Source organism: Chrysochloris asiatica, unplaced genomic scaffold (assembly GCF_000296735.1).
Source record: "Chrysochloris asiatica unplaced genomic scaffold, ChrAsi1.0 scaffold00175, whole genome shotgun sequence".
NCBI lineage: Eukaryota > Metazoa > Chordata > Mammalia > Afrosoricida > Chrysochloridae > Chrysochloris > Chrysochloris asiatica.
In genome coordinates this window covers 4,767,581-4,779,340 of record NW_006408693.1, presented here as the reverse complement: position 1 = coordinate 4,779,340, position 11,760 = coordinate 4,767,581, and the positions used below count along the sequence as shown (strand labels likewise).

The 11,760-nt window shown below is 37.2% G+C and overlaps 1 protein-coding gene across 1 annotated transcript in view; it reads left to right on the top strand.

The window, feature by feature from the left end:
- The window catches only part of ACSS3 (acyl-CoA synthetase short-chain family member 3), a 304,234-nt gene that overhangs the window by 182,366 nt on the left and 110,108 nt on the right, over nucleotides 1-11,760 (top strand). The window contains exon 9 of the mRNA XM_006871832.1: nucleotides 10,674-10,777. Within this exon, the coding sequence (XP_006871894.1) occupies nucleotides 10,674-10,777 (104 nt within the window). The remainder of the gene's footprint in view (nucleotides 1-10,673; nucleotides 10,778-11,760) is intronic.

Genomic DNA, 11,760 nt, shown 5'->3' with positions numbered 1-11,760 from the left:
GTGAGGTAAAGGTCTTGTTTCAATATTTTGCATATCACTTTCCAGTTCTGCCAGCACCATCTGTTGAAGATACATACAATCACCTCTCCATGCGATATATTTGGTCGCTTTGTGGAAAATCAATTGGCTGTATGTGGATGGGTTAATATCTGGATTCTTGAGTCTGTTCCATTGACCTATGCATTTTTCATTGTACCAGTACCAAGCTGTTTTGACCACTGTAGCCATGTAGTAAATTTTGAAATCGGGGAGTAAGAGGCTTCTTCCTCTTTTTTCTTCTTAAGCAGTGCTCTGCTTATCCTGGTTCTCTTTCCTTTCCATATGAAGTTTGTAATTGTTTTTTCCACCTCTTCAAAGAATGTTGGAATCTGGATTGGGATTGCATTGTATGTGTAGATTTCTTTGGGCAATATTGACATTTTCACAATGTTGTCTCCTTTCCAAGAAGATGATATATTCTTCCTATTTTTGTGGTCTCTTTTGGTTTCTTGTAGTAGTGTTTCATAGTTTTATTTGTATAGGTTCTTTCTTTCTCTGGTTACATTTATGCCTAGATATTTCATCCTTTGGGTGACTATTGTAAATGGTATTGTTTTTCTAATTTGCTTTTCAGTGCTGTCATTTTTAGTATAGAGGAATCTGAATCTTCCAATTAGGTCTAATAGCTTTTTTACTGAGTCTTTGGGGTTTCCATGTATAGGATCATATCATCTGCAAATAGAGAGTTTTACTTCCTCTTTGCCAATTTGGATGCCTTTAATTTTCCTCTCTTGCCATATAAATCTGGATAAAACTTCCAACACAATATTGAGTTGTTGTTGTTATATGCCGTGGAGTAGGTTCCGACAGATAGTGACCCTGTACTGGGTTTCCAAGCTTGTAAATCTTTATGGGAGCAGAAAGCCTCATCTTTCTCCCCGAATCAGCTGGTAGTTTCGAACTGCTGACCATGAGATTAGCAGCCTGATTCGTACGAAACCACTACACTACCAGAGCTCCTTCAGTATTGAAGAACAGTGGTGAAAAATGGCATCCTTCTCTGGTTCCTGTATGCAAATTGAAGGCTTTCAGTTTCTCTAAATGTAGACTGTGGGTTTTGTATATATGCTTTTAATTATGCTGAGGAATTTCCATTTAATTCCTACTTTGTTGAGTGTTTTTATCAGGAATTTATGTCAGGTTTTGTCAAATGCCTTTTCTGCATCAATTGATATGATCACATGTTTCTTTTCCTTTTTTTAATTTATATGGTAGATTACATTGATTGTTTTTCTAATGTTGAACCATACTTGCATCCCTGATATGAATTTCACTTGGTCATGATTTTTTTTTTTTTTTTAATGTGCTACTGGATTCTGTTGGCTAGGATTTTGTGGAGAATTTTTGCATCTATGTTCATGAGGGATATTGGTCTATAATTTTCTTTTTTAGTGACGTCCTTCTCTGATTTTGGTATGAGGGTTATGCTTGCTTCATAAAATGTATTTGGAAGTTTTCCATCCTCTTCTGTATTCTGGAGTATTTTGAACAGAATTGGTGACAGATCTTCCCTGAATGGTAGAACTCACCAGTGAAGCTATCTGGGCCTGGACTTCTTTTGGCTGGGAGTTTTTTGATGACCTGATCTTTTGTTATGGGTCTGTTCAAGTCATTTACTTCACTCTGTAAGTTTATGCAAATCATGTTTTTTCTAAAAATGTATCCATCTCTTCTAAGTTTTCAAATTTGTTGGAGTCCAACTCTTCATAGTAGTTATTATCCTTTTTATTATTTTTTTTATTCCATTTTTACATCACCCATGTGGTTTCTAATGCATGTTTTTTATGTCTTCTCCCTCTTTTCTTTTGTTAGGCTTGCCAATGGTTCGTCAATTTTATTAATCCTTTCAAAGAACCAGCTTCTTGTCCTGTTGATTCTTTCTATAGTTTTTCTGTTTTTTATCTCATTTATGTGTGCTCTAAAAATCTGTATTATTTCTTTTCTTTTGGTGACGTTAGGTTTCTTCTTTTGGTCTGTTACTAATTGTTGTTGATGATGTGTTAATATGTTAATTTTGGTTCATTCTTCTTTTTGGATGTGTGCATTTATTGCAATAAATTGTCCTCTCAACACTGATTTGCCTTGTCCCAAAGATTTTTGTATGTTGTGTTTTCAGTTTCATTTGTTTCTAGGAACTTTGTGAATTCACATTTAATTTCTTCTACTACCCAGTTGCTTTGCAGCAGGGTTTTATTCCATTTCCATGTATTTAACTTCAATTCCTTGGTCTTCTTATTGTTGATTTCTAGTTGTATAGCATTGTGGTCTGAAAGATGCTTTGTAGTATTTTGATGGTTATAAATTTATGGAGGCTTGGTATGTGACATACCACAGGGTCTATTCTGGAGAATGTTCCATGTGCACTGGAAGAGAATGTGTATTGTGCTGTTGTTGGGTTGAATGTTCTGTACACATCTATGAAGACAATTTGGATGATTTTGCTGTTTAGTTCCTCTGTATCTTTTCTAGTTTTTCTCTGGTTGTTCTATACCTTTCAAAAGTGGTGTATTAAAATCTCTCAATATAATTGTAGATTTAACTATTTCTTTTTCAATTCTAGTAGGGTTTGCTTTATATATCTTAATGATTTTTCATTAGGAGCGAAGATATTTATTATGGTTATGTCATCTATGTCCTTCTTTTTCTCTTATGCTGGTTTTGGCTTTAAAGTTTATTTTATTAGAGATTAATATTGCCACTCCTGCTCATTTTTTTTATTGCAATTAGCTTGCTGTATTTTTTTCCGTCTTCTGACTTTTAGTCTGTTTTTGTCTTTTTGTATAAGGTGTGTTTCTTTCATGCAGTATATTGAAGGTTTTTGGTTTCTTATCCATTCTGTCACTCTTTTTCCTTTCATTGGTGCTTTAATCCATTGCCATTTGGTGTAACTATCAATTGTTGTTGTTGTTGTTAGGTGTCATCAAGTTGGTATTGACCCATAGTACCCTTATGCACAGCAGAATGAAACACTGCCCGATCCTGGGCCAACCTCACTACTGTTGCCACACTTGAGTCCATCGATGCTGCCACTTGGCAAATCCATCTCATTGGGGGTCTTCTTCTCTTTCTCTGACCCTCCACCTTACCAAATATGATATCCTTCTCCAGCAACTGGTCCCTCCTGACAATATTTCTGAAGTTTGGCCAACTTGGCCTCCAAGGAACACTCTGGCTGCACTTCTTCCAAAACAAATCTATTGGTTCTTTTGGCAGCCCAATGGCACTTTCAGTATTCTCCTCCAACACCATAACTCAAAAGCATCAATTCTTCTACGGTCTTCCTTATTCACTAACCAGCTTTTGCATGCATATGAGGTTGAAAATACCATGGCTTGGGTCAGGCACACCTTAGTCCTCAAGCTGATATCTTTGCTCTTCAAGACTTTAAAACGGTCTTGTGTAGCAGATTTGCCTAATGCAATATGTTATTTGATTTCTTGACTACTGCTTCTGTGAGTGTTGATAGTTGATCCAAGAAGAATGCAGTCCTTGATAACTTCAATCTTTTCTCCGTTGATAAAAATGTTGGTTATTGGTCCAATGGTGAGGACTTTTGTTTTCTTTACACTGAGATGCAATCCATACTGAAGGCTGTGCTCTTTGATCTTCATCAGTAAATGTTTTAAGTCCTCTTCACTTTCAGCAAGCAAGGTTGTACTATCAATAGTTATGAATTAATTCTGTCATTAAGTTAATTTTTTGTGGTGCTGTTTGTTCCTTTCTTCTTCATGATTGCTTGAATCGAGTTCATATTTTTTGTGCTATTTCTTGTTAGTTTCTTATTAGGTTTAATGTTCCCTTGTTCTTCTTGAATCTTCATTTTCATTATAAGTTGTAAAGTATTAACTTTCTTTAAGGTTACTGTTTAGTCTACTAACTTTTCCCTCCATTTAAGACAGTCTACTGTATCCTGCAATCTACCTGACCTCCTCACCAACTGAATCTCTGTTCCTATATTTTTCCCTTCTTTGACATTCTTATTATTTTTATCTTTTATTGGCTTCACAGGTCCTCTGAATTCGTTGTTGTAATTTTGTTCTGTTCTGAACTCTGCTATCTGTTTACTGAATTCCGGGCGGTGTTGCCACATCTGTCAATCCCTAGTTGTTGCCTGTTCTTGTTGGCTTTCATTCCAAAGAACTACCATTAGGATGTTTTGAAGTGTTGGATTGGCTTTGACAAAGTCTCTTTGCTTCTGTTAATCCTGGAATATTTTGATTGCACTGTCATATTTGATTGAAAGTTTTTCTGGGTAGACAATTCTTGGTTGGCAGTGTTTTTCTTTTAGGGTTTTATATATGTGTCCTCATTGCCTTCTTGCCTTTATGGTTTCTGCTGAGAGGTCAGAGTTTAATCAGATTTGCTTGCCTTTGCTTTCTCTTTTCCCTGGCTGCTTTTAGGTTTCTCTCTTTGTCTTTAATTTCAGAGATCTTGATTATGATATGCCTTGGTGATTTTCTTTTGGGTACTGTCCTTCCTTGGGTTTGTTCAGCTTCTTGAATGTTTAAATTCTTATTCTTCAAGATGTTAGGGAAATTTTCTTTTAGAAGCTCCTCAACTGTCTCCTCTGTAGACTTCTGTGATTCTTCCTGTTCCAGAATGCCAATAATTCTTAATTTATTCCTCTTCATGTTATCCAGTATTAATCTTAGACTCTCTTTAGATTTTTTCCCCCTTTTTTTCTGCTTGCTCTTCTATTTTAGCAGTATTGAGAGATTTATCTTCCAGCTCGCTGGTTCTGGCTTCCATATCTTCAGTTCTATTCCTTTGCCCTTTCAGTGTATTGTCCATTTCTGATAGTTTCTTATTAATCATCTGGACCTCTTTTTGCAGGTTTTGAATTGTTTCCAATGTTATATATATCTTGTTTGATTTCTCCTGTAGCACTTTCCTGACTTCTTCCTTATTTTCCTTTTGAATTTGTTTCCATATCATTCTTCTGAATTCCTTCTCAGGAAGATCCAAAGCCTGCACTTCTTCTAATGGGAAATTTATGTCTGCCTCCAGTTTGTTTGTCGCAGTTACTCTTTTCTGGTTTTGGACATGTGCTGAGATCTTTTGTTGTTTTTTTCTTGGACATTTTCAATGTGTTTTCTGTGATTAAATAAATGTATGTTGCTGTGTTGTTAAGCTTACTGAGTGTATTCTGGTGGATGTGATTTGGAGATAGGCTTCCCTTTCCCCACCCCCACCCCTATCTCTGATTACTCAGCTGCAGGCTGTCTTAGCAAGTGTTGGCTATCTGTGTAGTGCCTAGCAGCTTGTATTTGCTCCTCTCCCGATGGTGGAATATTATGGGGCATGCTTGTAGCTTGGCTATATGGCAATAATTGCTACTTCTTCTTGGATAACATAGGGAGAGAAAACTTCCACCCCCAGGAAAAAAGTGAGACCAAAAGGACCAAAAAACAGAAGGAATATAAAAGCAGAGACAAAAATCACCACATAAAAACAAAAATAAATCCATAACTGACTGTCCAGTAGCCTTTGCTGCATAGGTCAGTGTGTGTGCACAGTAGATACCTCCAGCAGTGGGTGGAGTTGTCCACTTACTCAGACCCCTTCTCTAGTTACCACTGTGGAGGTGCTCAGATAGCTATTGAGAAATGAATGGAAGAGAGATTGTCCACTATCTTTATCTCTGAAGGTCAATAGGTATCTGCATATGCACAGCATGATTCTCAAAATAGCTGTGTCTTTATATATAGTAGTTGGTGGTGGCTCTTGCCTTTTATGTTGGGGTTTTACAAGGTTCAAATAAGGTTTGGCTGTATGGCCAAGCCTGCTGTCTCTTGTTAGGTTGGATCCAGAATTAAGGCTCCTGCCCCAGTCAGCTTTAAGTCTGGGTCCCAGAGTCAGACGTCATAAGAAGCAGCAAAAGTACTAACTTGTGGGACCACTTTCAGGGATTTTCTCTTTGTTCCTTGGGAAAATTGTACCATGTAGGTGCAGCACTGGATCCTTTTGGGGTGCACTTCCACTCGCCTGAAGGTGTCTGGCCTGGGCATAGAGGGTGTGACAAGGGAGAGAAGGAACGAAAAGTGTAAAAAGCTGACACACCTCTTTTTTCAGAAGCTGCTCCATAGTTTCAGCATTGTATCAGCTTGGCTGTGATCTCACCTCTGATCTCAACCCAGGCTGATGGGCCAGCAGGTATCAGCCTGATCAATTCAGAAATTGCTGTGTTTTCCCATTACAGTCGAATTTCTCCACTGGTGGGTGCCGAAAATTGATGCCCCACAATTTTTATTAGCTCCAAAGCCATGAAACTGTTCCGACAAAGCACCTTCTCTGTTTTTTTGCACCTCTGCTTAGGAGCTCCCCCTGCATGTCTCTGCTTCTCCTGCTCTTAAAACCTCAATTGAGACTGTAAATCTTTACAAGAACACAGACTCATATTACTCTCGCAAAGTGGCTGATGGGTTTGAATTGCTTTACTGTGGTTAGCAGTCCAATATCTAACCCATAGCACCACGAGACTCCTTAGAGAAGACAAAGTATTATGATGAAATGAGTAAAGACATGGGATTAGAAAACCAAAAGGAAAGAATAAAGTTTGCAAGCTGAAACAAGTCAGAAGAAAATCTATCCTCAAGCTGAAAAAATGAAAATGAAACCTATTTTAGGCAACATATTGGATGATGTGGAAGCTGGAAGGGATCACAGAATCACTGCACCAAAGAGAATTTTTCAACATATAACCCTTTGAGGAGGCAGGTACAATGAGATAGAGAACCAATGATATTGAAGAAAGAATTTCAAGCTACACTGAGGACATTGGTGATATACAAGGCTAAAAGAATTGATGGAATACCAATTGAGATGGTTTAACAATTAAAATGTTGCAATATTGTTTGCATTCACTCATCTATCCAAGAAATTTGGAGATCAATTATGTGGTCAACCGACTGGAAAAGATCCATATTTATGCACATTCCAAAGAAAGGTGATCAAACAGAATGTGAACATTATTGAATATTAACATTAGCATCACACACAAGTGAAGTTTTCCTGAAGATAATATAAATGTTACAGCATCAAATCAAACTTCTAGAAATTAAAGTCTGATTCAGAAGTAGATGTGGGATAAGGGATATCATTGCTGATGTCAGTTGGATCTTAGCTAAAAACAAAAAATACTAGAAAGATGTTTACCTGTGCTTTATTGACTATGCAAAGGCATTTGAATGTGTGAAGCATTCAAGTTATTGATAATGTTGCAAAGAATGGGAGTTCAGAATACTTACTTGTGCTCATGTAGAACTATTACATAGACTAAGAGGCAGTCATTTGATCAGTACAAGGAGATGGTGGGTGTCTGGGTAAGTGTGTGTCAGAGTTTTATTCAGACTGCATGCTCAGCGAATAATCTGAGGAACTGGATTATATTAAGAAGGATGTGGCATTATGACATCAGGATTGTAGGATAACTCGTTGTTATTATTGTTATGTGCCGTGGAGTCAGTTCCAACTTACAGTGACCCTGTACAGGGTTTCTGGGGCTGTAAATCTCTATGGAAGAAGAAAGCCTCATCTTTCTCCCACGGAACAGCTGGTAGTTTCGAATTGTTGAACTTGCGGTTTGCAGCCAGATTTGTAACCACTATGCTACCAGAGTTCCTTAGGATAACTCATTAACAACTGGAAATATGCAGATGACACAACCTTACTCGCTGAAGATGAAGAAACTTTGAAGCACTTATTGATGAAGATTAAAGACTACAGTGTTTAGTATGAATTACACCTCAACATAAAGAAAGTGAAAATCCTCATAACTGGACCAATAAGTAACATCATAATAAATGGAGAAAATATTGAACTTGTCTAGGATTTCATTTTACTTGGATCCACAATCAATGTTCATAGAGGCAGCCACTAAGAAATCAAGACTTACTGCATTGAACTAATATGTTGCAAAAAGACCTCATTGAGGTGTCAACAAAGTGTCAACAAAGATGTCACTTTGAAGACTAAGGCTTGAGTGACCCAAGAATGGTGTTTTTAATTGCCTTATATGTATGCAAAAGCTGGACAATAGATTAATGCATTTGAATTACAGTGTTTTAAAGAATATTGACTAGGACGTAGACTTGCATAATTATGAAGAAATCTGTCTTGGAAGAATGGAAGTGGGCATGGTGAGATTTCCTCTCACATACTTTATACATGTTATTGCTGCTGTTGTTGTTAAGTGCAGTCAGTTCTAACCCAAAGCAACCATGTATAGGGTTTCTGAGGATTGGCTGGTGAGCTTGAACCACCAATCTTGTGGTTCAAACCGACTTTGCAGCCCAGTGCATTAACCCGCAGTGCCATATCAGAAGGGGCCATTCCCTGGAGTAGGAAATCATGCTTGGTAAAGAAAAAGGTCAGCAAAAAGAAATAAACTCTCAACAAGGTGGATTGACATAGGGGCTGCAGAAATGGGCTCAAACGTAACACTGATTGTTATGGCACAGGACCAGGCAGAGTTTTGTTTTGTATTGTTGTACAAAGAGTCACTATGATTGCAACTAATCTAATAATGCCTAAAAAAATAATATCAAGAAGAAAAATTTATTAATTTTTTTTAAACAATAAAAATAATAATGTGGCATATCATTGCTGATGACAGATGGATCTAGCTGAAAGCAGAGAATATCAGAAAGATGTTTACCTGTGCTTTACTGACTACACAAAGGCTCTCAATTGTGTGGATCATGAAGAAGCTATGGGCCACTGAAAAACTGTTGTCCTGACTGGAATAATTGTGCCCTAAGCATTTCTGACACTGAATTGTAATATGTTAACTACTCTAATTAATAGCCAATTGAAAAAGATAGCATATTTCTGTCAATTCCAAAGACAGGTGACCAATTAGAAGGCAGAAATCTTCAAACAATTCACTAATATTACACTAAGTAAAGTTTGTTAAAGTTAAGTCAAAAACAGCTGCAACCATACATCCACAGAGAAATGCCAGAAATTCAAGATGGATTCAGAAGAGAATGTGGATCTAGGGTGTATCATTGTTGTTGTCAGATGGATATTGACTGAAAGGAAAGAATACCACAAAGATGTTTATTTGTGCTTTATTGACTATGCAAAGTCTTTCTGCTGTGTAGTGGATCATGACAAGTTATGGATAACATTGCAAAGAATGGGTATTCCAGAACATTTTATTGCAGTTATGAGGAATCTGTTCAGAAACCAAGAAACAGTCATTTGAACAGAACAAGAGGACACTGAATGGTTTAAAATCAGGAAAAGTGTAAAGCAGGGTTGTATTTTTTCACCATAATTATTCAATTTGTATGGTGGGCAAATAATCCAAGAAATTGAATTATAGGAAGAAAAGTGTGACATCAGGATTGGAAGAAGACTCATTAACAACCTGTGGTAAACAACCAGCATGCTTGTTGAAAGCAAAGAGGATTTAAAATACTTCCTGATGAAGGCCAAAGACCTTTGGTATGGGTTGCACCTTAATAATAAAGAAAACAAAAATCCTCACACCTAGACCAATAAATAACATCAATATAAATGGGGAAAAGATTGAAGTTGCCAAAGACTTCACTTTGCTCATATAAAACATCAACACTCATGGAAGCAGCAGTCAAGAAATCAAACAGCCTGTTTCTGTAAGGCAAATCTGCTACCCAAGACCTCTTTAAAGTGTTAAAGAGCAAAGATGTCAATTTAAGGACTAAAGTGCACCTGACCCAAGTCCTAGTATTTCAATTGCCTCATATCTATGTGAAAGTTAGAAAATGAATAAAGAAGACCACAGAAAAATGAATGCATCTGAGTTATGGTATTGGAGGATAATATTAAAAGTACCATGGACTGCCAAAAGAAAAAATATATCTGTGTCCAAAGAAGTACGGTCAGTAAACTCCTTAGAAGCCAGAAGACATGTTATCAGGAGGGACCAGTCCCAAGAGAAGGACATCATGCTTGGTAAAAAGGAGATTCCGTGGAAAAAGAGGACGACCCCACCTCCAATGACATTGATTGGCATAATGGCAGCAGCTATGGGTTCAAGTGTGGCAACAATTGTGAGGTTGGTGTAGAATCAGGGCAGCATTTTATTCTGTTGTGCATAAGGCTTCTATGAGCTGGTACCAACTCAACAGCACCTAACAAAAACAATGAATGGCATGTATTGCTGCTGTAGTCTCAATTTCTCTTCTTCAAATAGAGAAGCTACTATTTTCTTTTAAAATAGAAACTACTGTAAATTCTAAGGAGCTCTGGTAGCATAGTGGTTATGAATCAGGCTGCGAACCTTAAGGTCAGCGGTTTGAAACTACCAGCCACTCCATGGGAGAAAGATGAGACTTTCTACTCCCATAAGATTTACACCCTTGGAAACCCTGTCCAGGGTTGCTATGGGTAGGAACCGACTCGACGGCACTTAACAACAACAACTGTAAATTCTACTTCTGAAATATGTCACTCTGATGCTGTTATTATATATGTTTACACTTTGGTTCAAAGCAAATACTGGCACGCACCTTTTCACAATATGGTCTATGGGTAATATGGCTTTTATCCTCAGATATACTCAATGTGTTTAGATCCCACAGTGTTAAAAGAAAATGTTTGTGTTTTTTTGAACGAACAATGTTAATTTACTTTTCTATTATATTTAGGTTCAAAACATTATTTGTGGCTGGAGAACGCTGTGATGTGGAGACTCTAGAATGGTCCAAACAGGTCTTCAGAGTTCCCGTCCTAGACCATTGGTGGCAAACTGGTGAGAATTTTCCAAATGCAAAGTATATAAATGTTGCAGACTTAGTTCTTGAAAACACTACAAGGATTGAGAAAATGACCATCAGGCACAACATTACGTGTGAGTGCTTCCAATCTCAGGGTTCAGTTGGTTTCGGTTTAAATAGAAATAAATAATTGTTCTATTGTCCTATACCCAATAGCATTATTCTCTCGGTTCCTAGGTATAAGACATTGAAAATCCTCTTATAGTTACACTCCTCTTTTCTTTTCCTATATTCAGTAAGTCACTAAAGCTCAGATTTTCCCATGAAGTGTCTCTTGAATTCCTTCCATTTTTTTTTGCCTTCTATTTGTGGTAGCCACATTATCATCTGCTCTGATTTAAGGTATCCTTATCACTTATCTGTGTTCTCTATATTCCAATGCACTCTGCACACTGTTCCAGAGTATTTTATGCACTGTTTTTTTCTTAAGGTTTTTTGTAATTCTCTGACTGATTTCTTGTGTCCTATACATTGGAATCTCCTTTTACTAACACTCAAGGCAAGGAGTTAAGTTTTTCCAAAATATTTACTACCACATATGCAATTTACTTTTGCAGTTTAATTATTGCCTCTGCATCTCCCACTTGCAGGCATGGAATTTTGTTCCCTTTGTTCACTTTTCTATCATGAATACCTAGAACAAATTCTGGCATATAACTGACTTCCAATCATTCAGACTGTCATTCATTAATTTTGACTTCTCAATGTTTATACAAAATGGGATCCTGCTGTGGACTACAAGGCAGGCTTGAACCTCAAGGTTGGCGGTTTGAATTTACCATCTGCTCTTTGGAAACCCTATACAGGGTCACTATAAGTAGGAAACTACTCTATGGCACTTAGCAACAGCACCCTTTGTACAGCATATACACTTCAATTCTTATTTCATATTAATTCACCTTTAGAAGCTGTGTTTGTTGTTGTTGTTAAGTACCGTGGAGTCAGTTCCGACTCATAG